Source organism: Colius striatus, chromosome 3 (genome assembly GCF_028858725.1).
Source record: "Colius striatus isolate bColStr4 chromosome 3, bColStr4.1.hap1, whole genome shotgun sequence".
Taxonomy (NCBI): domain Eukaryota; kingdom Metazoa; phylum Chordata; class Aves; order Coliiformes; family Coliidae; genus Colius; species Colius striatus.
In genome coordinates this window covers 32,036,155-32,064,128 of record NC_084761.1, presented here as the reverse complement: position 1 = coordinate 32,064,128, position 27,974 = coordinate 32,036,155, and the positions used below count along the sequence as shown (strand labels likewise).

Genomic DNA, 27,974 nt, shown 5'->3' with positions numbered 1-27,974 from the left:
TTCTGGATGATATTTTTATGTAACAGTAACAGCCTGGTTGTGGTATCCAGTTCTTTCTAGATTTCAGGTTCCTGCCTTGCTGTGTTCAATGCTCCATTCATACTGAAAGAACACTGCAGCACTATTTTATAATTAAACCTAATTTCACTATGGGTTTCAGGGTTTTTTTTTTTCCTGAGGCTAATGTGAGGCTAATTGAATGGCTTCCTAGCGTGGGGCATTATGGATTGAAATTCAAATGATATAAGCACTGTCCTCTAAACTCCCAGCTCTAGTTGCAACTGTGAGTGAGAAATTGCAGGATGTTACTATGAAGGCTCAGCCACAGCATTTTACTAACATAAGCCAAACAATTTTGTGTGTTATATCTTGAATTGTGAATGCAGTATGGCATGCCAAAACTGTCATGGTGTGAGCACACAGGAGCTAGTGATCTTTATTGACCAAAAATATAGTGACAAACTTGAAAGTACTATTTTTTAAAGATAATCTACATAATAAAAGGGAGATTGTAGTTGACTGAAAATTCTAGGATCACAGTAAATCTATGTGTTTGAGCAAGACATTTAGTCCTTATGAAGTTTCAGTGGGCTTACAGAATAGACAGTTTTTGTTACCAGAGAAGTCTCGAGGAATTAGAAATGCTAGATCTCGAGTAGAGAAATTGCTCAACAGTACTATAGTTCATATTGCCAGCCTATTACCAGTCTCAAATACGGTCAAATATGTAAAATCATGTATTGGGCTATGTAAATACCTAATTTACAATTGTCTGGTAGACTGCCCTGAGTTGAAAGAATTTCGTTGCAAGGCAGGGAAGAGCACATATCTCTATTTTTTTTTTTGAGATAGAAGTTTTTGTTATTCTGCATTCATGATTAATAATGCTGGAATGTAGACACTTGCTGCATTGAGTAGCTCCTTTTCTGTTTGTTGAAGGTAGTATCAAATCCTGAGAATACGTTTGCTTTTCTGTATGGAGTCACCAGTTGTCATGTAAGTAGCGTGACCACGATCCCGAATCCACTTAAAGGTACAGGTTGTGACAAACTCGTGGCTTTGGTATTATTAGACTTCATGTCGTGTGATCAAAAAGATAAGTTTGATGTGGTAACTGACTTTTTTCCTCAGTATTTCCTTGGTTCCTCTAGGTTACTTTTTTGTGGTTATTTTGCTATTACTTTTGCAATTTTCTACTGTGGAATCTACAGTGAATAGTAATAATTACACTGAAGCCATGGTAAAAACTACTGAATCACCTTGCATGTTTATAGAGTCTAACTGTTAAAAATGTTTCTTTGTGTCATTACTCTTGAAGTGCAGTAATAATTATCAGCAGTTTTATAGCCTGCTGTTGAGAACAGCAACTACTTCTGTAATTATGAGATATGTATGTCTTCAGGACCCTGGGCAGAACTGAACTTTCTCTATTTAAAATTTGGAGGCAGTTGGAGCACTTGGGACAGGACATATCTAAACTTCTGAAGTTACTTAAGGTTTTTAGCTTGGTTGGCATTTCAATACAGTTCCTCTGTTATCGTTTGCACTTTCTTAAATAGACTGCAAATCATAGAATCATAGAATGGTAGGGTTTGGAAGGGACATTTACAGATCATCTAGTCCAACCCTCTTGCTAAAAAACAGGTCCACCTAGATCAGGTCACATGGGAACGCATCCAGGCGGGTTTTGAAAACCTCCAGAGAAGGAGACTCCACACCCTCCCTGGGCAGCCTGTGCCAGGGCTCCCTCCCCCATACAGTAAAGTAGTTTTTCCTTATGTTTAAATGGAACTTTTTGTGTTCCAGCTTCTTTCCATTATCCCTTGTCCTGTCACTACATATAACAAAAAAGGGATGCCCCAACCTCCTGACATCCACCATTTACATATTTGTAAATATTAATGAGATTCCCCCTCAGTCTCCTCTTTTCTAAACAACGCCAGTTCCCACAGCCTTTCCTCATAAGGAAGATCTTCCAATCCACTGATCATCTTGGTGGCCCTGTGCTGGACTCTCTCCAGAAGTTCTTTGTCCCTCTTGAGGTGAGGAGCCCAGAACTGGACACAGGACTCCAGATAAGGCCTCAACAGGGCAGAGTAGAGCATGAGGAGAACCTTCCTTGACCTACTGGACACAGTCTCTTCTTGATGCATCCCAGGATGTCATTGGCCTTCTTGGCCACGAGGGCACATTACTGACTCATGTTCAGTTTATTATCAACCAGGACTCCCAGGTCTCTCTCTGCAGAGCTGCTCTCCAGCAGATCAATTCCCAAACTGTACTGGTGTATGGGGTTGTTCCTTCCCAGATACAGGACTCTGATAGATTGCTATCTTACCCTTGACTGCTTAAACAAAATCAAACAAATAATCTCTGTAAGAATAAGTAACTGCTTTATGATAATTGCCTTTTTGCAGGTTAGCTTTGTCATACTAGAATATAGCTGGAATCCTCTGTGGCTAAAAGTAATTAAATATGCAGTGTCTTTTCTTTCTGGTTCATCATTTGCTGTCAGTGAAGTAAAGCGCCATTGCAGGGCTTTACTTTTAGCATTTCAAGTTACAAAACTTGTGAAATAATAGTTTTCCAAGAGAAACTACAGTCTGTTAACGGAGAATGTTTTCAACGTAACTGTAAGAATTGTGGGAAAGTCAACTTTGCATAGGAGTCTGTGGGAGAGGAGACTGACAATTCCTCTATAGCCATTCAATGCTGTATGAGTTTTGAAGACTGTTGACGGAACCTGCTTAAGGTAGTTGATGATCCTACTCCCATCTACTTCTGCAGATCTGCTGAAACCTTCCTGTTTTTCTGTTTTGAATTTCTCCATCCACTGTCTTGTATGCCATTAACCACATCCAACTTTTCTCTTGAGTTGATTTTTCACATTTTCAAAATAATCAAGATGGAGATTAGCTGGTGTATATTGGAAAGCAGTGAAGCTTATTTCCTTTAGTGTGGACTTGTCCATATGCCTTAACAAGAAAGCACGAGTTGATAAGATACGGTACTCCCGTGTTTGCACAAGTAGAAGTGATAGAAGTCACGTAGGTGTTCCTGTTGTCCAAGCTGTTTATCTACTAAAGACTCTGAAATGCACAGGGTTGGAGGTTGCTGTCAGCTAAAAATGTCATGACTTGTTATTGTCTTCAAATTAGCTAAGACTTACTGCATTCCTGTGGATCATAAGCATAGTTTTGATTGGCAGTTTTCCTGCATATTAGAACACGTTGATTGGGGATTTTTTTTCCTGGCAGTTGGTAGATGTAGCAGGTGATGAGCATGTAAATCTACCTGGCTATCTTGACAGCTGAACTTGTGGTTTAAAAAAAATTGTAATGAAGCTTAGTCTCTGTACACTTAACAGTAAGAGAAAAACCCGACCTCCCAACCAAACAAAAATCCCACAAACCCAAAACGTTAGTAGACCAGTAAATATACTTCTGCCTGACAATGAATGATGCTGTTCAGAGATCTCTTCCTATATATTTTTCTTGGGTTTTTTTTATGCCAGAGGAAACATAATCTGCAATTTTGTGTGCTCCTGTTACATTACAGTAAATCTTGCCTCATTGAGCCACTCACCACTCTACAAAATCTACTTGAAGACCTCTTTCTTTATAGCCTTCTGCCTAGAAAGGAGGCTTTAAAAGAGATTAAAAAGAGAAGCGATATTTATATTTTTCCCCTTATTGACTGTCTTTTTTTCCTCTGAAATACTAAGATTTTATTTGCATGACAAATCAATTAGTGTTGAGCATAAAATACTGGAAATTGTATAGTTTAAACAGATGGAACACTAGAATTTTGGGGGAAAATGGCATTCCTCCTTAAAGATGGTATTCTGCTTTAGTACTGTACTTGTATAATAAGTTAAGAACAGGTCAAAATGACCACTTCATGAACTTACTGTAGTTGTTTCCATTATATTCTTGAAAGGCTTGGGCTTTTTTCAACTTGGGTTGAAAACTTGGGTTTTCAGTGATACTCTGTGTGATCAGAGAGAGCAAAGGATCAAAAAAGCTGTTTGAGTCCATTTCATGTGAACTGGCAAACACTGTGCTAAAGTTTATGCTCGCAGCAGTAAGTAAATACTGCTTATAAAACTGGTATTAAAGCAGGGGCTTGACATTTTATACTTTTAAAAAATTAATTTTGGATGCATGTTGTTTGTCAGAAATTACACACACAGATTACTTGAATGCATTTATACAAGTAATGCACATATTTTAGGCAAGACTTCATTCTGCCCGTAGGGGATAGAACGAACAACTTGGATGTGCGTCAAACACTTTAGTTTGTGGCTCGAAGTTGCAATCAGCAAACAATCCTCACTGAGTTTCATAGTGAACAGTAATGCAACAAAATGGGAATGCATTTTTTCCAAAGTGTATGTGAATTCCTCTTGACATGGGTGTGGTACTCTTCAAAAGTATTTAGTTTCTCAGTGCACCTTTTGATCTGCATCTAAACTGACAAACTATTTTTAACTATGTTTTGTTGCTGTAGACATAGCTGCTTGAAGAGAAGTGTAGGTGAATTCCAATTTGTAACAACTCCAGGTACACCGGAGAAAGTGACATGAGCACAGTTATTTCAGTACTCAGTGTGGAAGCTTAATCTATGGTATTGCTAAGCTGCACTGCATGAGATGTCCACTTCAATTTGAGGATGTTTTAATGAAGGACTGTGAAGTTTTATTACACATTTAAATGTGTGCCTACTTAAAATGCCTTTACTTGTCCTTCGGCTTATCTCCACTAGGAAAATTTCTGTTGGAGAACACAGCAGAGTCCCCTAGTGGGAATATGCTGACAGCAGGAATTCTTGTTAATGCTGCCGTTCCACCTCGATGAATAACGTAAGCTGACAGGAGCACTCTGCTGTTGGCAAAGCTGTATCTGCATGAGAGCTTTTTGCCATCACAGCTGGCCAGAGAACGCCTTTTTTGTCCATGCTTCTGTCCGTAAAGAGATCAGCTGGCAAAACTTGAGCACAAACTTACCCTTAGATGTTGTGGCTTGAATGTGAGAATGAGCAATGTCTCCTGCAGGTTTTGTTCATTATCTGATGAGATGATTAACAAATGTAGTTCCTTACAGCCAGAATTTTATTTTTATATATGAATATGATCATTGTTTTGTATTGCTAAAACTCTTTGAGAGTTGCAGTAGAACTATGAAAGCTTTGAGGTACTGAATTTATCAGTTGGAGGTGATTTATGGTGGATACTGTTTTGTGATTTCTGTGCTGGGGAAACATGGTTCTAAATTCCTGCTTGTGATCTAGATTCTAGAACTACTAAAGCTTGAGGGGCGGGGAGAGATTCCTTTTTGTCAGATTGATGCAGCTGGTGCCCTTTGCCTTTTTCTAATGGAGCTATGAAGCTGTTGCGTACAGGGAAGTATCTTTGGGCAACAAGTGGTTTCTTGATCCTTTTGATTAATAACAGCTTAACAATATCAGCCTGATCAGGGGTATGTGGCATTCATTAAGGAGTTCCTATGCATGATCTACATGCATGCTCCTTTTAGGACATCCATGTGCTTTTCCTGACACAGTTGCTCTGCATGTGTCTCTGAAGCTTTACTCTAGGAATAGGTAGCATGGAGAGTCATCTGGGAAGCATGGAGAGCATGTTTTTGTGCCTGTTGCTTCCATCCAGCTGCAGTGTGACAGGCATGGCTAGGAACGCTGTGGTGATGTTACTGAAGTAGGTTGTTCTTCCAAGAGGAGAGGAGAGGACACAACCCTAAAAAATGTTGTTGGTGGCAGTTTTTAATTAAGAAAGCAATGTGACTTTTCTCCCCTCACAACTCTGCTCAGAGGCTAGGTGTGGTAAAGGATGAGACCTCTAGCTAACTGGTAAAGGCATCTCTTGAAGTCAGCAATGTTACTCTCGAGGAGGTGCGTTCCACTCAAGAACTACTGTTTTTCTAGAGTGGGTAGCCAGGGAAGGAAACGCAAATGTGTTCATGGTTGCCTGGGCGAGGACTGTCAGGCAGATGCCGAGAGAAACGCTGCTCTGCAAGGGTTCTGTCACAGAATGCCGCGGTGCAGTGGTCAGGGAGCTGTCACCGGGGCAGCGGGGCGAAAGCGGGGCAAGGAGGCGATCCCTGCCCGGGGCTGTGCCGCGGGTGCCGGCTCCGGGACGGCCGGGCTACGCTCGAATCTGCTCGTGTCGTTGCCTGAGGCTGCCTCCGGCGGCCTTTCGGGCCGTGCGAGGAGCGGGGGCGGGGAGGCGCTGCCCGCACCCCGGGGCGCGCGCGGCCGGCGGGGCCCCGGCGGCTTCCCCCGCCCGCGGGCGGCTCCGCGCTGCGGCGGCGGCGAGTGCCGGCGCGGCACTTCCTGTCTGAGGCCGGCGGCGGAAGGATCGCGTGCGCCGCGCCGCCCCGCAGGAAGCGCTCCCGCCGCCGCGCCGTGGCGGTGCCCGCGCCGCCCGCCTCTGCTCGCTGCCCCGCGGGAGCGCGCCTCGCCGCCCTCGCCGCCGACGGTCCTCGCGCGTGCCCGGCGCGCGCCCGTCCGCCGGTCAATGTGAAAGCCGCTCCGGTAGCGTAAACATGGCGACGTCCGTGCATGAGGGGCCCACGAACCAGCTCGACCTCCTCATCCGGGCCGGTAAGCTGCTCCGCGCGGCTGCACCGCGCCGGCGGGGAGGCCGGACCGGCGGGAGCGTAGGAGCCGGGAAAGGCGCGGCGGGGGGGGGAAAGCCGCAGCGCACGCCGCGCACTGTCGGCGGCCGGGGAAGCAATGGAGGGCAATCAGGAAGTGATCACCTTGAAAGCGGCTGGCCCGGCGGGCGGCCAGCGGCGGCGGCCGTCCGCGGCACCTGTCCCTGGCGCGGGGGCCCCGCTACCGCGGCGGCCGCGGCCGAAGTTGTGGCGGGGCGGGCGGAGGAGTTTTGCGGGGTTTTGCGCGGCCGGGGCGAAAACCAGGAAGTGTGTGAGATTGTTGTCCTCCCGCCTCCCCCGGGCAGGCCCTCCCCTGCCGCCGCCACGCTGTCTGAGCGGCCAGGCCCAGCGCCACCGCCGCGCACCGCACGCAGGGCCGCAGCCCGGCCTCCCCAGGCGCTCCGCACCCGTGCGTTTTCCGCACCTCCCCCAACCCGCTGTCTGACCTTCCCCCCCACACTCCCCGGTGCCCTTTTAAACTCGGCGGCGGCGAGAAGGGAGGAGGCAGGAGGCCGCGGCCCACGTGTGTGGCGCGGGGCGGGGGGGGGGGGGGTGTAAGCGGCGTGGGGAGTGCGCCCCCTCCCCCAGGCGCGCTGCGTAGCGGAAACGGAGCGCTCCCCCAGGGCCCCCCGAGCGCGAGGGGAGTGGCGCCCGCCGCGCGCCAATGGGGGCCGTCGCCGTTGGCGGCCGGAGAGCGGCGGGGCGGGGCGGGGCCCGGCGGCCGCCAATGGGCGCGCGGCGGGCGTCGGAGTGGCGGCTCCCCGCGGCTCTGATGGGGCGCGCACGGAATTGGAGGGAAGCGGAGTGTAAACACGGAAGTGGGGGCGCCGCCGCCGCCGGGCGGCACGTGGCAGCCTATCCCGGCGGGCGGGTCAGGGGCAGCGGGAGCCGCCGTCCCCCTGACGCACGGATGGCGAGAAGGGATCGCAGCCGGCCAGGGAGGCGCGGGGCCGGTCACTGCCGCCGGCCTCTGCAGGTGCTGCTCACCTCCTGGCCACTTCTCCGCACGATCGGACCTCAAAGGCCGCTGCCGAACCCCCGTAGCTGCCAGGAGAAAGGCCGTTTACCCGAGCTCTGGCACTTCGCCGACACGTGTTTTGGCTGCGGTTTGACTGCTTTTGATTTTGTTAAACCTGCCACTTCTGACAAGAGAACACTTCGGTGATCCTGGGATTTGCCTTTAAGTTTGGTACAGCTCCGGAGAAAATGTTAGACAGGTTGCACTGCTCAGAAACACAGATGTGATGACAAACTTTCTCTACTGAAGGTGTACCAGTGGTGATTTTGTTTCAAAACACGGAGCTCACCTTTTTAAAGCAGTCCTTGGAAATCATGCACTGTGGCACAGCGTATAGCATTGTAGGTAGTGAGCTGCATGGCTGGCACTGGAACACACACTAATGGAGAGTATCTCTTACTGGTTTACATGGTAGTAGATTTGTACAAGCATTACCGTGTCCTAGAGGTGAATGACCTTCACTGACCAAGGTATTAAGGTACCCCTTTTAAAAAGGAGTGCAAGTCACCTAGTCTTCATAATGGTTTAATGTGTAAAAACAGCCAGGGTTTTTTGAGGGGAGGGCCAAACCCTTGAGACACACAAACCACACAGCAAATCAACACCAGACTGTTTTGCTGCAGACAGGAATGGAGTCTGTCACAAGCATTTAGACACTCTCCTGTGTCCACAGAGCAGATTGCTTTGCTGGCACAACACATATCTGATCTGTGCAGGATTGTCTACTATGGGAGATTGCAGTTAGGTTACTTTTGATAGTCAGTGAGTAAATGATGTTTTTAGTTGGTTATTGTGTCAACAGCCTCTAGGTTGCTTGTCACCTAACCCTTAGATAAATAACCAATGACCTTTGTATTGGTTTTTCTGATATCCTTAGCCCAGCTAACTTAATTGTTTTTTTTTTTTTTTATATTTGCATTCCAGCGAGTAATACAGATACCTACACGTCTAGTGTTCCCATCATCATCCTGTCAGGATACCGTATCACTTTACTTATTTATGTATGTAGATGGTGTCATGTGGATTTAAGAGAGGAATCCTTTATCCTAAGGGATCATATTAATTATGCCTTGCCTTTTCCTGTGGCTGCTGACCTCAGTGTTGTCAAAACTTCAGAGTGTTTGATAGCTGTGGGAAGAAAGCTGGACCAAAATTTTTAGTGCCTAGGGTTAACCTTAATTGCTGCTTGTAAAAGCAGCTCATAAATGACTTTGCAAATATATATTTTTGCTTTGTAGCTAGTATTTCTTTGCAGTATTGGGCTGATAACATACGGCTCACAGGGGAACAAGTGTTTTGAGAGAATTGCTGTTGTCTTCATTGTTGATTGCGGTTATGTGGTGGGTCATGTACCACTGTTAAGTTGTATGCAACTGAAAGTCTGAAAGGAAACAGAACTAGGCTTAGGGAAAGACTGATAAAAACAAGTTGTTGTTTTTCAATTTCTGAGCAAATATCTGACACAAAACCAGCAGCAAACTCAAAAGGCTTTTTTTCCAGTCAAGTGTTGCTTGCAGGATTTCTGGGAATTACCTAGATGGGCAGTTCAACTGTTTCTAATTAAAATGTGGTTTAAGCAGTGTTCCTGCCTTTCACTGCTGTTTACTCTGGTCTTTTAACTGCTGAGATAAAACAAGCACGTGAATGCCAGTAAACTTTAATGAGGTGTGTTAACGTCTGTGTAGTCACTCTTGACTGAGTTCCATGTTCAGAATTGTGAATTCTTCATTAAACTATTGCTCTGGTTGCCTGATAGTATTTAAGGATAAGCTATTGTAAATCAGGTGCTGCGGTTAATTGTCAACCTTGTAAATGCAGATATTGATAGCTCTACAGATAAGAGGAAGGAATTTCAGACCATTTTGAAAATGTTAGTCCACTTTTTCCTCTTTATTGCTTGCTTTAATTAATTTTGTTACTCTTGTGTTATGTTACATTGATACAGAATGGATATGCTGCCAGTATTCTCTGCTGTAAAGCTCCAGTGCAACCCAGTCAGTCTTAGTTATCAAGTTTGGTGTTTTGTAACAGCTGTTGAGAGTCTTGAATAATTTGTCATACCCAGTCTTTGTTTAGAAAGTGAAGCTAGAAGATACTAGGTCAACAGCGAAGACAGATGTCAAGTAGCCTGCTTGTCTCTTCTGATATTAAAGAATTATTTTATTTCTAAGAGGACTTTTTTTTTCCCCCTGAAAACAAACCAGAGACTTCTTAGTGAACTGTTCTAAATTGAAGTACCAAGGAGTCAAGATTTCATAAGAGCAGTAGGATGAGATTTGGTTTAAAAGAATCAAAGATAAGTGGTGATGTTAGCTCTAATGTGTTCTAGATCAGTAAACATAAGTTCTCGTGAAACTCAGTTACCAAAGTCTGAAAAATTTGCTTCTATCCATTTAAACTCCTTTGCTTCATTTGGACAAGTGATAATTGTGCCTGGAGTGAATATATAAGGTAACAGAGCTACATCTTCAGTTGTTTCCTCAAACAATACAGTCTGGTTTAGCTTTGAGAGTTTTGTATATGTGCTCAGTGGTATCATAGTTGATAATATAATGTATATAATGTATTAGATATAATATATTTTTTGTGTGTATATATATATACACACACATTATGGTATATGATAGGAAATTTGTGAAACAGATGTTTTTAAAGAAATGGATCATACACATTATTCTTTGGCTAGAGATTTTTCTGCCCACTGTGATATTGCACTTAGTACATCCACAGTTGTGATGCCTGAGAGAAGATGAGGGTTGCTGTAATGATGTATGTATGGCACAAGCTATATGAGCTTGAAAGGTGTTGCAGTAGTAAATAACTGTCAGTGATTTACTGTGGCAGGGGCTTTTAATGAGTTGGCTTTATTTTGTTGGGGAATCCTACTCCTTTTGTTTGCTTTTTTCTGTCTTTGTTGTGAGAAGTGCTACCAAGTGTTGTGATACAAGCACAGTTTAGTTGGTGACACTTGATCTTGTCACCTGCAATAACAGCTGCCTGGTTTTTTTTTTGCTCTCCCGTCCCCTCTCTGAGAGAACTTGTTCCCCTATTTAATCTTTTGGAATATCTTTTCTAGTTGTATTCTTTATCAGTATGGTGCAAAAACGTTTTATGTAAAATCTGTCTTGAGGAATAAATTTACACTTTTCCGAATAATATGGCTTGAGCACAACTGAAAACTCTAATGCTCATAGGGTAGACAAATGCTTCTGAGACTAAAACTATGGATTGGCTAAAGGAGAAAGACTTCAAACTTGGTTAATAGGACTTATTTTAGTGTTGTGATAGATGTCTTTTTGGCAGCGTTGGTTTAGTTTGTTGACTGTCATGCTAGACAGACACTCTGTGTGTTCCAGCTGAAGCCAGAACTGTTACTGTTTTTTGCTTGGTGTTTTTTAGGTGGAAATTTGAGCAGAATCCTAAGTAACTCATGTTGGAAGAACATTTGTGAAGTATTTTCAAATGTCAGCGGCTTCTGAGGAGCGGATATTTTTGTTCGAAAGGGCAGGGATTGTGTGGCTCCTTTTCTTCTTCCCGTTGCTGTTAGATTATTGCAGCTTTAGGCTCTAATGCTGGGAAAGCAGGGGTTGCACCTCCTTTACCTCCACTCTGACCCCTCAGCAGAATGCCATAGTACTGGAAAAGTACAAAAATGGCTTTCAGCTATATTTTTTGCCTTGTTCCTGCTTTCTGCCCAATATCTCTTGTGCAGCATCTAAACTGTACCCTATAGGAAGTGCATTGAATACAAAAATAGGAAAATTTTGTATGCTTTTAAGCATTTAGGCGTACATAACTTTAATAAACCAATTCAGTCCTCTCTTAGAATTGAAATTTGGCAACTGTTTGATTTTTTTTACAGAAGTCCTTTGTATACTGAACCTGATATCTGAACAGAAACAGGTTAACTAGTTGTCCCAAGAATGGTAACCAGCAGAACTGGAAATTGAACAGCCAGTTGCTCCATGAGAGGCAGAGGAGTTGGTGAAAAAGCTTTGCAGACCTGCTTTAAATCTTTTTTTATGCTTTAGAATAAGAATGTATTAAATACTGATTTGGACTTTGTAATGTTGTTGTAGGATTGTTACATTTATAATGACTAGCTGAATATTGTTCCTGCATTCTGACAATGAGTGGAAAGTTTTGTCTTGCAGATGGGGGGAACTTAGTCATCAATTTCTGTGCAACTGAAGCTTCTCTTTAGAAAGAAAAATATTTAGGTAGAAGGTTTCTTGTAGGGCCACTCAGTTTCAGTGCAGTGTTTAGCCTCCCACTCAGGACAGCCCCAAACTGCTGCTTGGGAAAGAAAGTGCAGCTACTTGGGCATGGGGAGCACTCAGAACCTGCAGCTGAGTGTTGAAGCTCTTGCTGATTGCTAATGATTACCCTGGGGACAGCAAGATAGACCCCTTTCTTCTGTTTGATCTTCCTGTGCTCTTAGGTGGGCTTTTATTGTTCCCAGCCTGAGGTGAAGTGATGGTGGAATGTCAGCTTTGTCAGGCATCTAGTGTTCCGAAAGATAAAGCTCCCTAAATAGCATGCCAGGAGAGGGTTGAGGTGGAAATCGGGGCTGGCTCAGTGACATGTTTCAGAAGCAACGTTGGCAGTATTTTCCCTGCTTTTCACTAAATGAATCTCAAATATTTTCTTGGACGTTTCCAATAATGGGGTAGGTGCCTTGAAGTTTTTGTGGAGAAGTATTACTGAATCCTCTTTAGTTCTCTGACACTGGAGATAGGTGACCCTGCTTACGCTAAAGATAGATTTGTCGGGCTGCTGGCTGCATTGCCAGAGCCGGTCAGCTTTGAGCAGATGGCCATAAATGGAAAGAGCAACTGGAGTGAGCTGGCGTACCTTAGCCACAGCATAGATGATGTGCAACAGGTGTTTCTGCAGTTGCTACTTTTAAAAACCTTTGCAATGGTGAGGAACAGAGAATCAGCCCTGAACAGAATTGTAGTTTTAATCCTTAAGTTGGTATTTTTTTGATGTTGCTGCTGTGTTCAAGTTGCTGTGATCTGCACTGCATCAAACTTAATGTGCTCTGTTGAAGATAACTTGAAAAAAGTAATTAAAAATTATTTAAGTTTTGAAAGCTTATGAAAACTGATGTATTTTTACCTTCTTCCTTTAGTTATCACTTAAGCATCCCCCTATACTATTTGTTATGCTTCGTGTTTTGTTTATTAACAACCAAGCCTGCTAAACCCAGCTCAGATTATTTGTGATGTCAGAAGACAGAACTGGATAGATCTGTTTTGCAAACAAATCTTGTATTTTCGTGTTTGATTTTTTAAAAAATCCTAATAGATAGAGATGACTTTTACATTTTAAATGGGATAGTAGTTGGAGATGGCACTACTACTTTGCTCTGCTGTGTTAGTTTGCAACCATCCTTACTACAATCTGGTTTTCTCTGGTTAATTTGAAGGCATAAGACAAGTGTCAGAAGTCTGCTGCTGTGAGCTCTTGAACACCATGTAGAAGTGAGGAACTTGATCGTGGGCCAGAAACCTAATCTTAAGAAGTGACAGTGGTAGTTCTCCTTGTCTGTTGTCTTCCTTAAAAGTTGCTGGTGGCAGGAAAGTGTGAAGACAGCTAACAATTTCGGGATTTCCATGTTAAGATAGAGTTAGTGCAGTTATATAGAGATAGATGTGGATGTTCATAAGTAATCTGTTCTCATTAATTTTTTTTTTATCTTTTCACAGTGGAAGCATCAGTACATGGAAGTAATGTGCACTGCACAGATAAGACAATCGAAGCTGCGGAGGCTTTGCTTCATATGGAGTCTCCTACCTGCCTGAGAGATGCCAGGAGTCCTGGTACGTCAGCCACAGTTTCTGCTCTGTGAACTGTTTCCTCTTCCACAGGCAAACAGGCAAATTCAAAAACTTGCTTTCTGTGGAGAACTATATGCTTTTTAAAGCACTTGCTTATCTAAAAACCACTCATTGGTTTGAGTTTTAACCTATTTATTCACCTTGTACCAAGCGTACTTGCAGATTTAATCATTTGTCTGAGAAACTGTTTTTTTTTAATAGGGATCCTTGGATAGCTACACATTTAAAATGCGTTTTTGTGTCTGAATATCAGCAAGTACTTTATCACTGTGCAGGTAGTCACAGGTTGCCCAGAGAGGCTGTGGACTTTTCTTCCTTGGAGATATTAAAAAGCTGTCTGGACATGGTCCTGGGCAGCTGATTCTAGATGGCGCTGCTTGAGCAGAGGGCTGGACCAAGTGTCTCCCAGATCTCGCTTACATCCTTCGCCATCCTGTGGTTCTCTTGACATTAGAAATTGCCAAAATAAAGAGTGATTCTAAGGGAAAAGTATCTTTTTCTTTTTTTTTTTTGGGTTTTTTTTTTTTGGTTTTTTTTTGTTTTAGAAAGAGTATCTGAATACACTGTGCTGCAGAGCGTAATCATTAAAATGTTGATGTTTACGTAAACTTGGTGTTCCTCCTAAAGTCACTTAATACATGTTGGATGAAATAATGGCCACACTGAAACTCAAAAGCTACAAAATAGGAGATGGATGTTGGAATAAGGATCAGAGATTAAGCTCTAATTTGTTTTGTTTAAAGTTGAGTTTAGTTCTGACGAGTATTGGTGTGATACTTGTCTTATGCCTAACAGTACTAGCAAGTGTGCGTGTTTTGTGGAATTAGACTGATTTTCTTGGTGACAAGTTGTTGGAGCAGAATCCTGTCATACTACTGCATATGCTTGGTTTAAAATATTTTCATGTCAGATACAGTAGAATAATTAAGTAGAAACTTCATTGCATATACTTTTTATTCCCCTCTTATAGTGGAAGTTTTTGTCCCTCCTTGTGTGTCAACCCCAGAATTTATCCATGCAGCCATGAGACCTGATGTGATCACAGAAACTGTGGTGGAGGTGTCAACAGAGGAATCTGAACCAATGGATGCATCTCCTGTTCCAACTTCCCCAGATAGCCATGAGCCAATGAAAAAGAGAAAAGGTGTGTATGGCTCTTTGTAGGAGAAGTCTCAAAAATTATTTCTGATACATACTGCCACAGATGTTGCAAATGATACTGGTGGAGATAGGTTAGATGATCTGATTTCTCTGTTCATAGGATCAGAGAAATTGGAGTCTGAAATGTGAGTTCTTAGAAAATAAGCCTGCAAGAAGGAAAAAAAAAAGTAGTAAGAGGATAGGCTTCACTAAGCCATAAAGGAAAACAATGTGTTTGTTGTATTTTTGTGGTGTTCTGTAAACCGTTTAAGCATGGTTTACCAAGCAGAGAAAGGGTAGAGAATGATTAAAAGATGACTCTTGTGCCTGAAATAGATATAATTGGTAAGTGGGTAGACTTGGGGTTCTTCCCATGATATGACAGGGTAAATGCTAACTTATAAAACCATAAATCAGTTTACAAAGTCAGTACAGGATCTTCCTTGTGAGAAAAGTATCCTATTTGTCTGATTGGTGTGTCTTGGAGGAGAAACTTCAGAACAGTGTTTCAGTTCTGAACATTCAGCTACCAAACAAGAGGTTGGCACCTTTTGTGAGATTTCTGTTTGGTTTAGCAGTTTTCTTACAGGCATGAAAACAATTCACAGAACTGTAGGAATATTGTTTTATTAATAAGAGCATACAGATACACTAAGATGGAATATTTATAATTTAGAGGGGAAAAAATGCAGTGTAGTGGTCAAGTGATACAAATCTAAGATATGCAAGTTTTAGATTTTAAACACACACACATAACAGATAACTGGAACGACCGTAAATTATATCAGCAAGCAAACTGCGATGAAAACTTTTCTGTAACTGTAGCTGTACACTGGATTTAAACAAGCTTTTATATTTTGATGTCTGTTGGAATGGTCATCACTGGTCGGATTGTGTTACAAGGCTGTGCTCAGGAAGTTTTGAAATTTTATGAATTTTTTTTTGTAAAAATATTTTTCTGTTAGAGTCCAAATTCCTGCTTTTCAGGTGTGTAAGGTCGTTCAGCCATAGTTGCAGAGCCATAACTTTGATCTTCATAATTAATGCCTTTTGAAATTCAGTATTTAACAAAGAACATTGTTCATCAGCAAAAATAAATGCTCTTGCTCCTGAGGTAGGAGAGTTAATCGTTACTACTTGCCTTTACTTTGAAGCAGCTTGCTGCCAGGGAGGGTATGATCCTCTTCCCAGGCCTGCTTACCTTGAGTAAAAAGGTCACTGAAGTGTGAAAGGGTGGAGAAGCTGCAGGTCTTGCTGAGTGAGGATTTCTCTGGCACAGGGAAAAAAGCCTGCTGAGGAGTCCCCAGCTAAGCTTCCTCACAGGGGCAGGTAGAGGGTAGGAGGTGCATGGGAGCTCTGCCAGTCTGTGGGGAGTGGCCTGGGGTTGGGGCTGGGAGCCAGGGCTGGGCGGGTGTGGGCAACAGGTGCAGATGGGCTTCCAGGCCCACCCAGAGCTCCCTGCCATCTCAGGGGCTGTGCGGCCACTTGGCAGCCAGTTGAGTTGCGCTGCTTGTTGGGAACCCCTGCCACAATACACCCATGCAGAGTGGAAGCTTTTATCTGCAACTTCTAGTGGACAGGTGTAAGATGGAAAATGCATGTTTATTAGTTGGAACATTTCTTAGGAAAATCAATGCTTTGACCAACACCCATACTAGAATACCAAAAATAAAGCAGCAACAGAGGTAATACATTTCAGAGTAATACAGATGCTGGACTAAAAGAGTGCAAACAAATTGAAGTTTTACTTTATACTTTTGGTGCTTGCCTCACCATTAACTTGTCTGAAATTCAGTTAAATCTGCCTATGGAATAAGCAACCAAATGATGAATTAAACTGGATGAGTGGTACTAGTAATCTAAGAATTTAAGTTTATCCATAACTGTAGCAAGGAAATGGATGGAGGGAAAAAAAAACAAAACGTGAACTGATTTACTTTTCAGCAAAGACAAACTATAAAAGACATCTACTTTGCATATTATTTATACTGTTTTCATCCTTGTGTTTTATGTACAGCGGGCCGTAAACCGAAGACCCAACAATTGGCCATATCTGATGGGTCTCCGGATCTAGGTATAAAGAAGAAACCTAGAGAAGGCAAAGGTATGTTTTCCCATTTATTGAGTCCATAAAATTATATGTATGTATTGTATCTGTCATAGGAAATACACTTGAAAAGTTTGTTGGACATGTTTTTAATGACTTTATTAGAAGTTCAGTTTTATTTCATGTCCCTTCAAATTTGTTCATACAAGTTCAAGCACAAGGATGTGTGAAACTAGGTGGTCCTGCTCTGGCATGGGCTTGGACTAGATGGTCTTTCAAGGTCCCTTCCAACACTTAAGATTGTATAATTTTGTGAAACGGCTCTAAAAGTGCCCTATAATACACTCTGCGGTTACTAGGCTTTCTCATTTTTCTTTTGCTTTGGTTGTGTTTATTGACTTGTGCTGTCTTTTGTGTTTTAACTGCCAGACACATAATTTGTTTAACTGCAGTGCAAAGGCTTGTTCTCAAGGAGAAGCAGCTGATGGCCATTTGTAATGGTGCTGGTTGAAGGTGTGGTTTTGTATTTGATTCACAAACTTCAGTGGAGATATGTTGCTTGACCAACGGATTCGGTTTGACTTAAGCAGAAAAACAAATTACATTTTTATTTAGTGGCTGAGTGAGGGATTTTGTACAGGAGAGTCATACTTTCCTGATATTTCTCCTGATAAAAAGTGGGTCCTTTCTTGGACTTCAAGCCCCTGCTTTTCATCCATCAGGGAGACAGAGTAGGGCATTTGCTCACAGGTCACCTTTGAGTTGGCATACAGTATATCAACTCTTCCCCTGATTATAGGTGAATAATGTGGATCTCTTACCTACTTCCTGTACTCAAAATTGTTTGGAGGTGCTGCTATGACTAGAAGAAACAAAGGTTACGGACTTCCCGTGAGTGTACTCCCTGAAAGAGTGTGCAGTGGTCTCTTATTCGGGATTTGTTTGAAAGCACAGTCTCCTCTGTTTACATAATTCCAATCTGGATACAGGTCCTGAATCGTCACATTTGTTATTACGGCAAGGAAGAATGGGACTGATGTTGTGCAAATGTTAGATCTTGAAAACTAGTACAGACTTCCTTGCAGTGGCCACTGTTGCTGTCTTCAGATTTGAGTGTAGCATTGGACCTCAATGAAGATCACAGATTTTGCATCTGCTGTACTTATATCTTGGTTTTTAAAATTTTTTTTTAGCATTCTTAAACCTTCTTAGCTCTCTTTCTAATTCTGATTTCACTACTACAGCTTTCCGTTATCTGAACAGTACTTGTAAAGTGTCCCAGTTCTTAATTTGCTATACAAATAACTTAGAGAAAGGAGGCCTGTATTTCTGTCTCTTCTTTTTGTCTGTATTGGTGGTTTCACTCTATAGCTATTTGGTTTATGAAGAAGGAGATGGTGCTGCTTTGGTTTTTGTGTTTGTTTTTTTCTTAAATTGCTATGGACCCTTATAATAATTTGCTTATATCTCTTGTTCTTACAAAGTATCTTGTTCTGTATTTTACACTACAAATGGTGTAAAATATTTTTTTTCCTCAGTGTAGGCTAATGATGTCCTGCACTCAATTTTTTTAATGTGTTATAAAAAATTACTTGCAAATGTAGGCTATTTTACATGCAATGTGTTTTTGGAAAACTAGGAGTTATTCCTAGAGCTCAGTACTTTCAGCAGAGTTAAGTCATGGAGGAGGAGGACAGCTGGTTGTGTACATTTGGAAAGGGGATCACATATTGTCTATGTAGGTACTCCTTTCTTGGTGCATTCCTGATACTTCAGGTGCAAAGTGAAGCAGGTGTCAATCTGATTTAATTGCGCCCTTCAGTTTGTTATACATGTGGAACTGGAGACTTAATATTTTCTTAAAGTGAGATAGTATTTTTTTGTCCTTGCATGGTGGATTGGCAGTTTAGGTACGGTTTCTCTTTTCAAATGTTGTTTTTCATTTGCATAAATACTCTTTAAATTGTATGCAGCTGGAGGGAGCAAAACTGGCCTCTGCATAGATGCTGGTACCAATGCGATGGTTCATTGAAACACACAATGCCTTGTATCATTCACATACTTTGTGGCCATTAATTCTTCTGTTTTGAGATGACAGCTGGCAGCTGTAATAGGCTAGCCACAAAAGTCTCTTTCATTATGCAAAATGTACTCTGTATTGAAGTTAAGATCGATAATAATAATGTCTAGCTCAGTGGTTGCTTACAGTATTAGTTAGCGTGAGAACTCTCAGCAGTGGAGATGAGAGCTGTAGGTTAGTAAATAAGGCTTCTGTCTTCTTGGCAAAGAGCAGCGTATCTTTGTCAGCCAGACCGGACTCAGAGATGCTGAAGAATGGAGTGAATGTAAACGTGTTAAGATAATACGTTTTATCGTAATGTCTTCCTCTTCCTCAGGTGTCTGTAAGCTTGGATTCATAGTATTAGGAAAGTCTGATTCTAAGGAGAAAGGATTTCAAAGTGGTTCGACATTGTAGTAAATATTTCTGAAACAAGCTTTTGGTGCGAAACGCGTAGCGACTACAGCTGACGCAGCAGCCTGCCTGAGGTACCACTGGGCTCTTAACTGGCAGTAGTAGTAGCTTCTGAGTAATACAGGTATTGCATAGTCCTCTGGGAAAAAAAGCTGTTGATTAGGTCAATATAGAGAGTGAGGGAAAATAAGAAAACTGAGCCAGCAGCACTATTCCTGCAGAAAATTCAGGCATGTTCAGAAGTTATTTCTTTGAAGTTCCTAAGACCGAAGCCCACGTTTTTGGGGTTTTTTTTTCCCATTTTTGCAAAGAATCTGTTGCAGACTTACAGCATTTGGTGGTGGACCCTGAAATTCTGTTTTTGAGAAACTAAGACCAAAAATTAATTTCCTAAAATTTAGGATGATTTCAGGATTCCTGAATTCTCTGATTCTTTCCTTATATAGGTCCTATTCAAATTGCTCTGAATCCAGTGCAAGCTGGATTTCAGTAGCTCTTGAGTCAATACTTGTGGTTCTTCAAGGAGATGGAAATTACAGCTCTTTTGTACCCTTTGAGGTTTTTCAAAGATGGCTAACTTCTTGGAGTCTGCAACATTTGTCTTTAATCTGCCTTAATGTGTTTTAATTTTCTTCAGCATGACATAACAAGTGCTATGCTGGGCCACCATATCTCAGGAATTAATGATTGTTTTTGCACACAAAGTATTTTACTATATTTTTATTTGGTCCATGTCACCCTTGGAAGAGTGATCGAGTGAAGCATTTTAACATTTTGAGTTTGTTATTCTTGTAGCTCAATGTTAGTTCTTCCTTCTCAGATAACTTGAGGCTTCTCCAGCTGTACAAAGTGGAATGTGATCTGTTTTCTTTTCTTGTCCTTTTCTTCTCCTTTTCTTAGATGTAAATGGTATAGTCAGCAGACAGACATTATGTTATTGTTTATGCCGTGCCGATAGTCACTGTCATAAACCCCATCTTGGGGCCTCTCCAGTGGAAACGTTACACCTCTTGAATAGCCAAGAAGTGCCTTAAATTCTTCTGTAGCCAGACTTCATTCTATATCACCCTAATTACAGAACGGCACATGGGATTTCTGTGGTATCAATATTTGTAGCAAGAGATTGAACTGGCTCTGCACCTGGAAGGACCTTGGTTACCCTGCCACTTGTATTTGGTAAGGGTGAGAGTTTGGGGCTGTTATCAGTTGGCGTGACAGCCCCAGACTCTGGGCTGCAGGTTATGTCACAAACTTATTGCAGTTGAGATGGTTTATTAATGAAGGTTGTATGCTTTCAAAAACATTTGTATCCTCCTCTCCTTAAGTGTCAAAATACACTGGCATTTCCATTTCCTGTTTAAGCAAACAGGAGAAGAAAATTCTGAGCTCTCATCCTGCTTCTGGTGAACAGATGTAGGGTGCAGTGACTTGGAACACCCTCTCACACTTCTTTTCAAGAACTGAGAATGGGTGCTGGATTGAACAGGCTCCTGTGCTATATTGCAGACCACTTGGATTAACTCCTTTTCAGAATGTAAATATTTATGAAAGCTTTACTGAAAAGAATGAATTAATAGGTACAAGCTCTGTTACATACTATCTATTCTGTAACGTTTGCTTGTAATGCAGGTCATCCAGAGTTACCTATATATGGAGAACTTTCTGTTATCTTTAAAAGCGTCTTTCTCATATTTAAACGCTTTCTGATTATAGGAAATACAACGTACTTGTGGGAGTTTCTTCTGGACCTGCTCCAGGACAAAAACACATGTCCTCGATATATTAAATGGACTCAGCGAGAGAAGGGAATCTTTAAACTCGTGGACTCGAAAGCTGTCTCTAAACTATGGGGAAAACACAAAAACAAACCTGACATGAATTATGAGACAATGGGAAGAGCTCTGAGGTAAAAGTTCTTATAACCTGAAATTTTGTCTGCTAGAATTTGAAATCTGATTCTTAATTTTGCCTATAGAAATATAACAGTTCTGGCATTTTAAAAGCTTTGCTGTCTTGCTTGACTTCAGCTGTTTAAAAAATGTCAGTCTTGCAGTTCACATTGCGTTTGATGTTACCAGTCAATTTGCAGTTTAACTCCTGAAGTATGTATTGGAAAGGTCAGATGTTTTTTTCAGCTAGATCCTTCAGATACTTTGCCAGTATTCTCTGCCAGCTTCTTTCTGTACCTTCTCATATAGGTTTTACTGCAGTTACTCTAGATTTTCTTGTTGGCACAGAATGAGGTTTTCTTTAAAAGCTGTCACTATGGTGGTTCATACTGAATTGCACTTTTCTTGCAGATACTACTATCAAAGAGGAATCCTTGCAAAAGTTGAGGGACAGAGGCTTGTTTATCAGTTTAAGGAGATGCCAAAAAATATAGTTGTCATAGATGATGACAAAAGCGAATCCTGCAATGAAGATTTGGCAATGCCTACAGATGAAAAGTCATTGGAAAGAGTGTCTTTATCTGCAGAAAACCTTTTAGAAGCAACAAGCTCTCCACGTGGAGGAAAGAATTCCTCTCAGTTAAGCTGCACCAGAACAGAAAAAGCAGTCACCAGAGTTGTGAATATTGCCTCACCAGCGCATGATACATCGTCATCTCGTCCCTCAACTACCACTACTACTGTCCCAGCAACAACAGCTCCCAGGTTTGTGTTAATGTGACTTGGACTTGTCATTTGTTAATGACAAGCAATTTTCTGGTTAGGAAGTTGTCTTTTATGTTTTAAATGTTGGGAATCATTTCTGTTTTACAAGCAACAGTATAGCACAATAGAACACTATGAAGGTCTAGTTTTTGAGATCACAGTCTACGGTCAAAAGTGCTTAAAGTTACGTAGAGAGAGGGGGTAAAACAAAAAAGAGGTATGAATGCTGCAAAATTTCCAGAGTAGTGTTGCTAGATATGTGAAAGGTTTGGGTTGTGGTTTGGGTTGGTTTTTTTTTTTGCTGTTGGGTTTTTTTAAAAAATCTATAAATCCTGGATTTATCTGTCCTTGGTGCCATCTCTAATGATGCCCTGTGTTTTGGCACAAATACACACACCTGTGTTTATTTTGCAGGACTGTCCGTGTGGCAATGCAAGTGCCTGTTGTAATGACCTCTCTGGGACAGAAAATCTCAACCGTGGCAGTGCAGTCAGTAAATGCAGGGTCACCGTTAATAACCAACACAAGTCCATCAACAGCAACGACTCCAAAGGTAGTAATCCAGACAATCCCTACCGTGATGCCAACCTCTGCTGAAAGCGGAGACAAAATCACAATGCAACCTGCCAAAATCATTACGATTCCTGCCACGCAGCTCACGCAGTGTCAGTTACAAACGAAAACGGGCTTGTCTGGGTCAGGAAGTATTAACATTGTGGGAACCCCCTTGGCTGTCAGAGCGCTAACCCCAGTGTCTATAGCTCATGGGACACCAGTAATGAGACTATCCGTGCCTGCTCAGCAGGCGTCTGGCCAGACTCCTCCCAGGGTGATAAGTGCAGTTATAAAAAGCCCAGAAGTTAAATCAGATGCAGCGGCTTTAAAACAGGAACGTGACGTGAAAACACTGCAGTTGGTAAAAGAAGAGAAACCGGCAGATGGAAGCAAGACTGTGACTCATGTAGTAGTAGTTAGCACACCCTCAGCCATCGCGCTTCCTGTAACAATGAAAACAGAAGGAATCATCACATGTGAGAAATGAAGAATAGATTGCTTCCAGCATGGACTTCTAGACTGTTACGGTTTTGAGTATACTGACATAATTGGGGCGGGGAGGGGGGAAGTGGATGTGAGGATGTGATCACCAAGTCGAAAAGAAGAGTTTTGAAATGTTCATAAATGTGCATATGTTTAAGACTTGCTGAAAAAGAAAAAAAAATTCCCGTGTTTCAGTGGGAATTGAACCACATTAATATGCTGACAAAAAACTGCCTCTTCCAGTTGGGAAATCGCTGAACCTATGGAGAAGGAAAGACAGAGGGACTGAAAAGGGACCAAACAGTTCACTACGCTACCCATTACCAAGTTACACTAAGACCTGAAACACTAGAAGAGAGTTGTGTGAGAGGTTTGCCTTGGTTTTTAGTTTTCAGAGGGAGAGGAAAGTCTCGTTGTTACAAATGGCAAATTTGGTGCATTTTATATGCATACCAGCAATTACTACTGTGCCCACAGTACTCAACTGGTGCTATGAGAAAAACTCTGCTACTAGGTATCGTAGAATGTGAAATAAAGGAGAAGATTAAAGAGCTTCTAAAAGAAGACAGAGACCTAGAGGGATTTTTGTATCATACAGCTTAAGCAGATTCAAAATTAAAGCCTTAGACTGATTTTCAGTTATCTTTCTTGAAATAAGCTAATGGCTTGTTTGTGTAAAGCTTTTTTTATTAAAACAAATTTTTTAAAAAATCTTGTACCTAGCACAGTATTGTTATAGAATTACATGTAACATATTTTGTATGGTAGTTAAAAGCCTGTCTAAATTTCTTAATTGTGGACAAAACAGCAGCAGGCTTCCCGCTTTCTGCTGTAATATGCCTGTGTCTCTCACTTAGCCTTGAACTCCATGCATACATTTCAGTTTCAGCTCTACTTTGTCACTTGAAAGGTCACACCCAGCATGAGCTTTTGTCAGGTAGTTCTAAACCTGTAAATTTTTTTTTAGTTTGAAGTTAAGAGGGAAGTACCAGTGTTCAGAATGAACTATAATAGTTTGTATATTCAACATTTGAAGTATATTCTATTTTGTTGTACTCTTGTTTCAAAGTGTATTCAAGTAGGTTTTACTGAAATATAGAAATGAAATTTAATGGTGTTTCGTCTGCTTTTTACTTTTTCCTTTCAACCTATTAACCACCTTTTCTGCTTATTTGAAATCTTCCAGGCGTTCAGCCTAAGATAGCTGATATAGCATGGAAGTTTGGAACTCCTCACGACTCTGGTACTCCAAATGGCTGACCAACGCTCCCTCAGTGCACAGGAGTATTTTTCACTGAAGTATCTGAGGAGCTTGCAATAGTTGATGAGGTAATTCCTGACAGGAGTCTAGTTCTCTTACACTTTATCAGGGTGGTGAGTGTACACAGTGTTGTGGCATTGTGGCTAATCACAGGAGTGCTTGTGGAATAATTTGAGTAGCTTAAGAAGTCGTTGCCCTCCAGCTGACAGGTTGTAACTGTGAGCACTGCCAGTTATTTTAAGGCAAAGAATACAGGGTTTGCTTAAATGACTGAGAATAAGTAACTTCTAGAGCTCTGTGAACTACCTAACTATTCCTCCAGGTACACCTTAATTTCCTAAGGCTGCACTGCAAAGGAGAAGTAGAAATGAGCAGACTTGGCTACTCCAGTGTACTAATCTGTCTGACAACCTCATAGAGGCAAGCAGAAAACACCAGTAGGTAGAAACTGAAAAAGTAGAAATATTCAGTTATACTGCTGGTCCTTTACATGTTGTTGCCATTGACATTTCCAACTCTTTAATATTTTGGCTTCATGACAAATACATGACTTTAGGTAGATGTGTTTATTTTTCTGAATTAAGTAAGTATCTAAATAGGTTTTCCATTTATAATTGGACTGAAGTTAAGGGTATCATGATACATTGCTACAGGGTAAAGCTTGAGTGAGAACACATGGTACACAATTTGGTCCATAGTTGCAGTCCATGTGCAAGAGTTTGGCTTAAAATAGGTGCAGGGTAGCTTACCCTGTTTTCATGGGGACCACACTTGGCATTTCCACTGTTGTTAGAGAAGTAACACAACTTGTGGAGAGCTGGGTGTCCAATGGCACCTCCAGTTCCAAGCAAGATGCCCTGGAAAGTCTTAAGAGCAGGAACTCAGGGAATCTTGAAATGATGTAACTGTAGGTGAGCATCTGAGTACTTAATGCCTGGAGGTGTAATTTTTACAGAAGTCTGGAACTGAGGTCTTCAGTAACGATAAAGGAGACCAGAATTAAATACTTAAATTGGAGTATAGTTTTTTCCTTTCACTTTTTTTTTTAACTGAAAAATTAGTTACCTCTGGAGTCCTAGCAGTCCCCATTCTTCCCTTCAAATGGTAAAAAATGTGGGAATAGCTCTGTACCACCAGGCCAGCATGTGGGGAACTTTCAAAGTTTTCTGAAGAGGGAATTCTTTCTCCTGCTCTGAGGGAAACAGAGTTCAAGAACAAATGAATGAACAAACAGAAGCAGGTGAAAAAGGGTGGTGTAGAAAGCAGCAATTTATTCCATCAGCAGTTAACCCAAAGAAGCAAAGGTTCTTAGAGATGAGCTGTGTTTCTGGCCTGGAGTAGAGGACAAAGATGGCTTCACAGGAGGAAATGTAGAAGGAAGAGGATTTATGTTGCCAAGAAAGAGGTAGGACAGAAAGGGAAGAAGCTGAGCAATGGTTTGACTAATTTGGGAGTCTGAGAGGCATTAATGGGTAAAGGGAAGTGGAGCCCTGGGAAGTGGGACAAGTAGAACAAATTGGAGCTAGAAGAAATGAAGAGAGAAAAGTAATAACATTTTTAAACCCCCATTTGTAAGTCTTTTTCTGTAAGAAATGGATTTCTAAACCGCTGTTACTTGATCGCATATGAAAGAGATGGTGTGTCTCAGTGTGAAATGTCTGTCTCTGGGGTATTTGTAAGGTAAGACCTTTCCAACACCGTATTTAGATACAGTGGAAGTCAAATGGGGACAAACTATCTTGCTGGAAATAGATAAGAATCTCCAGCTGATGACCTCCTCTTAAGTTAGAGCCGAGACTCGGTTGTGTAATGGCAAAAATGAAAGGAATGAGGCCCACATCTCCTCTGCTGGTGAGATGGGCAGCTCACAGCTATGCTTGTCTTGAGGTGCTGATGTACTGTCCTGCCGCACCTTGCCACAGAACTGGTGATGGTCCTTTGGCTCTCTCCCCTGGCCACCCAGTGAGCAGCACACAGGCTGCTGGCTGCCAGAGGACAGCTATGAGAAGCTTGTCAAGTGCTGTCTGTATGAGGATGAAATGCAAAAGGTACTCAGCTCGGCTTCAAACAGTGAAGACCCTTTTTGTTAACCTTCCCATGTACTCATCACTTTTTTAATTTAGCTGCCAGCTAGAAGTACAGATGAGCTTTTTGTCAGTCAGGTGGTGACTGCAGCACAGCTCTTCAGCATTGCTTTGTGTGCGCATGGTTCCTCTCAGTTGTCCTGAGATGTGCTTGCTCCTCAGAGGTGATGTGTAATCTAGCTAAGAAGCTGTCCTAATTACAAGAGGCAGCTTCTCCCTGGGGATTTCTACAGCTGACTGTCAGAGGGACAAGATTTCCTACCTGTAACTAAAAGTCTCAGATCATTCTTTAGGTCTGTGCGAGCTTGCTCTTCAACATGCTGCCTTATACCAACATAATAGATGATTATATGGGCAAGAAATGTTTTTACTGGTGGTATTGGAAGATGTGACCTCAGCTTTGGTCAGGTTTGTAACACTGAAACTGATAAAGAGACACTAGAACACTGAAGAAGTTACTATTTAGCTATATTCCTAGACTGCAATGCTGCTTAAAAACCTTTTACTTTGTCCATGTATGAAAATGGGGACTGGCTTTTATGTCTGAAGCTGGTGGCTCACACTGAAGAGTCCAGGTTTAACTCATCCTTGGCAAGTAGTAACTTCTAGATGCATGAGCAGAATGAAACTCAAGTGTGAAGTGAGCATGCTTCATACAGAAGGCACTGAGACATCTGAAGCCAAGGTAGCATGCAGTTTACAGGTACAACAGTTACCTGAAAAATATTTGTAAGTTGTAGGACAAAGTAATGCTGTGTAATCTTAACTATGAGTTGCAACTCAGGATAAAGACCTGAATATCAACGTTTCTGTGGCAAGAAAAGCTGAAAGGGGAATCCCATCCCAGAGACCACTGTTTTTGTTTCTCTCTCTCTCAGACAAAGTCCATCTTGCTTAGCAAAGGCGTCTGTGTTGTGACACAACTCAAGTGGCTGGGTAAGGCGTGCTTCAGGGAAGGCTGAGCCCTTGGGATCCTCTTTTAATTGATTTAATCAACTTAGGACTTTGGAGACTTGCATCGGAGCTGATCAAGGATCAGTAAGCCAGAGGCGGTCAAGAGTTGATGAGAAAGAAAGAGAGGTGCCTGAAGCCTCAGTTCTTACAATGACACGTGCAGCAGGGATCTCAGTTATGCATGAAGATTGTCACAGCCAGAACAAGCTAAATTAAATTTCTGCCTTGTAGAGAAAGTTCAAATAGGAGGTATTAAGCTTATTAAATGAAGAAGATCCAAGTGACACTATCTACTTTTGATCTAATTGTTCTCCAAGAGAGATAGTGTTTTAATAAGCTTGTAACAGCTTCTGCCTTTCAGCAAATTAAGTAAGTGGGTCATTTCTTCCTTCCGCTAGCTTGAGGGCAAGGGAAAACTGTCACTGTGAAAGCTAATGCAGCTTTTACTCAAGATCAGAGCAAGGGATCTATTGAGACTTTTTTTTAGCCTCAGTGCTTGTAAGGCAGCCACACAAGGAGCTTTGAAGACATTTTTTACTGTAAGAGTAGTACTCTGCTACATTTGAAAAAACCCACCTTCCCACTTCTTCCTGTGAAAAATATGTAGTGTGCTGATATTTATAGCAGGCAGAAAGCATTTTTGTGCTCCAGACCTGCCTCTTGCTGAATAAAAGAAAATGAGCAGTAGTTCATTTCAGTTTTCCAAAAGACTGTCTTCAAAATATATCTTGTAGCAAGCAGTGGTATAAAAGGCTGGAGCTGTCTGGGAAGTTACCAGTTAATCTCTGCAT

General features: G+C 41.9%; 1 protein-coding gene across 7 annotated transcripts in view; it reads left to right on the top strand.

The window, feature by feature from the left end:
• ELF2 (E74 like ETS transcription factor 2) overlaps nt 1-23,996 on the top strand; it is a 39,196-nt gene extending 15,200 nt beyond the window's left edge. For 4 of the 7 annotated variants that reach the window (XM_061991919.1, XM_061991916.1, XM_061991922.1 and 1 more), the window contains 6 exons: nt 13,401-13,514; nt 14,503-14,676; nt 16,690-16,776; nt 20,906-21,098; nt 21,493-21,846; nt 22,261-23,996. In XM_061991919.1, the coding sequence (XP_061847903.1) occupies nt 13,475-13,514; nt 14,503-14,676; nt 16,690-16,776; nt 20,906-21,098; nt 21,493-21,846; nt 22,261-22,888 (1,476 nt within the window). In that variant the 5' untranslated portion in view covers nt 13,401-13,474 and the 3' untranslated portion in view covers nt 22,889-23,996. Of the gene's footprint in view, nt 1-6,466; nt 6,619-13,400; nt 13,515-14,502; nt 14,677-16,689; nt 16,777-20,905; nt 21,099-21,492; nt 21,847-22,260 lie in introns of those variants that run through there. The other 3 variants (XM_061991918.1, XM_061991923.1, XM_061991917.1) reach the window with 3 other exon arrangements.
• Nucleotides 23,997-27,974: the final 3,978 nt, after the last annotated feature.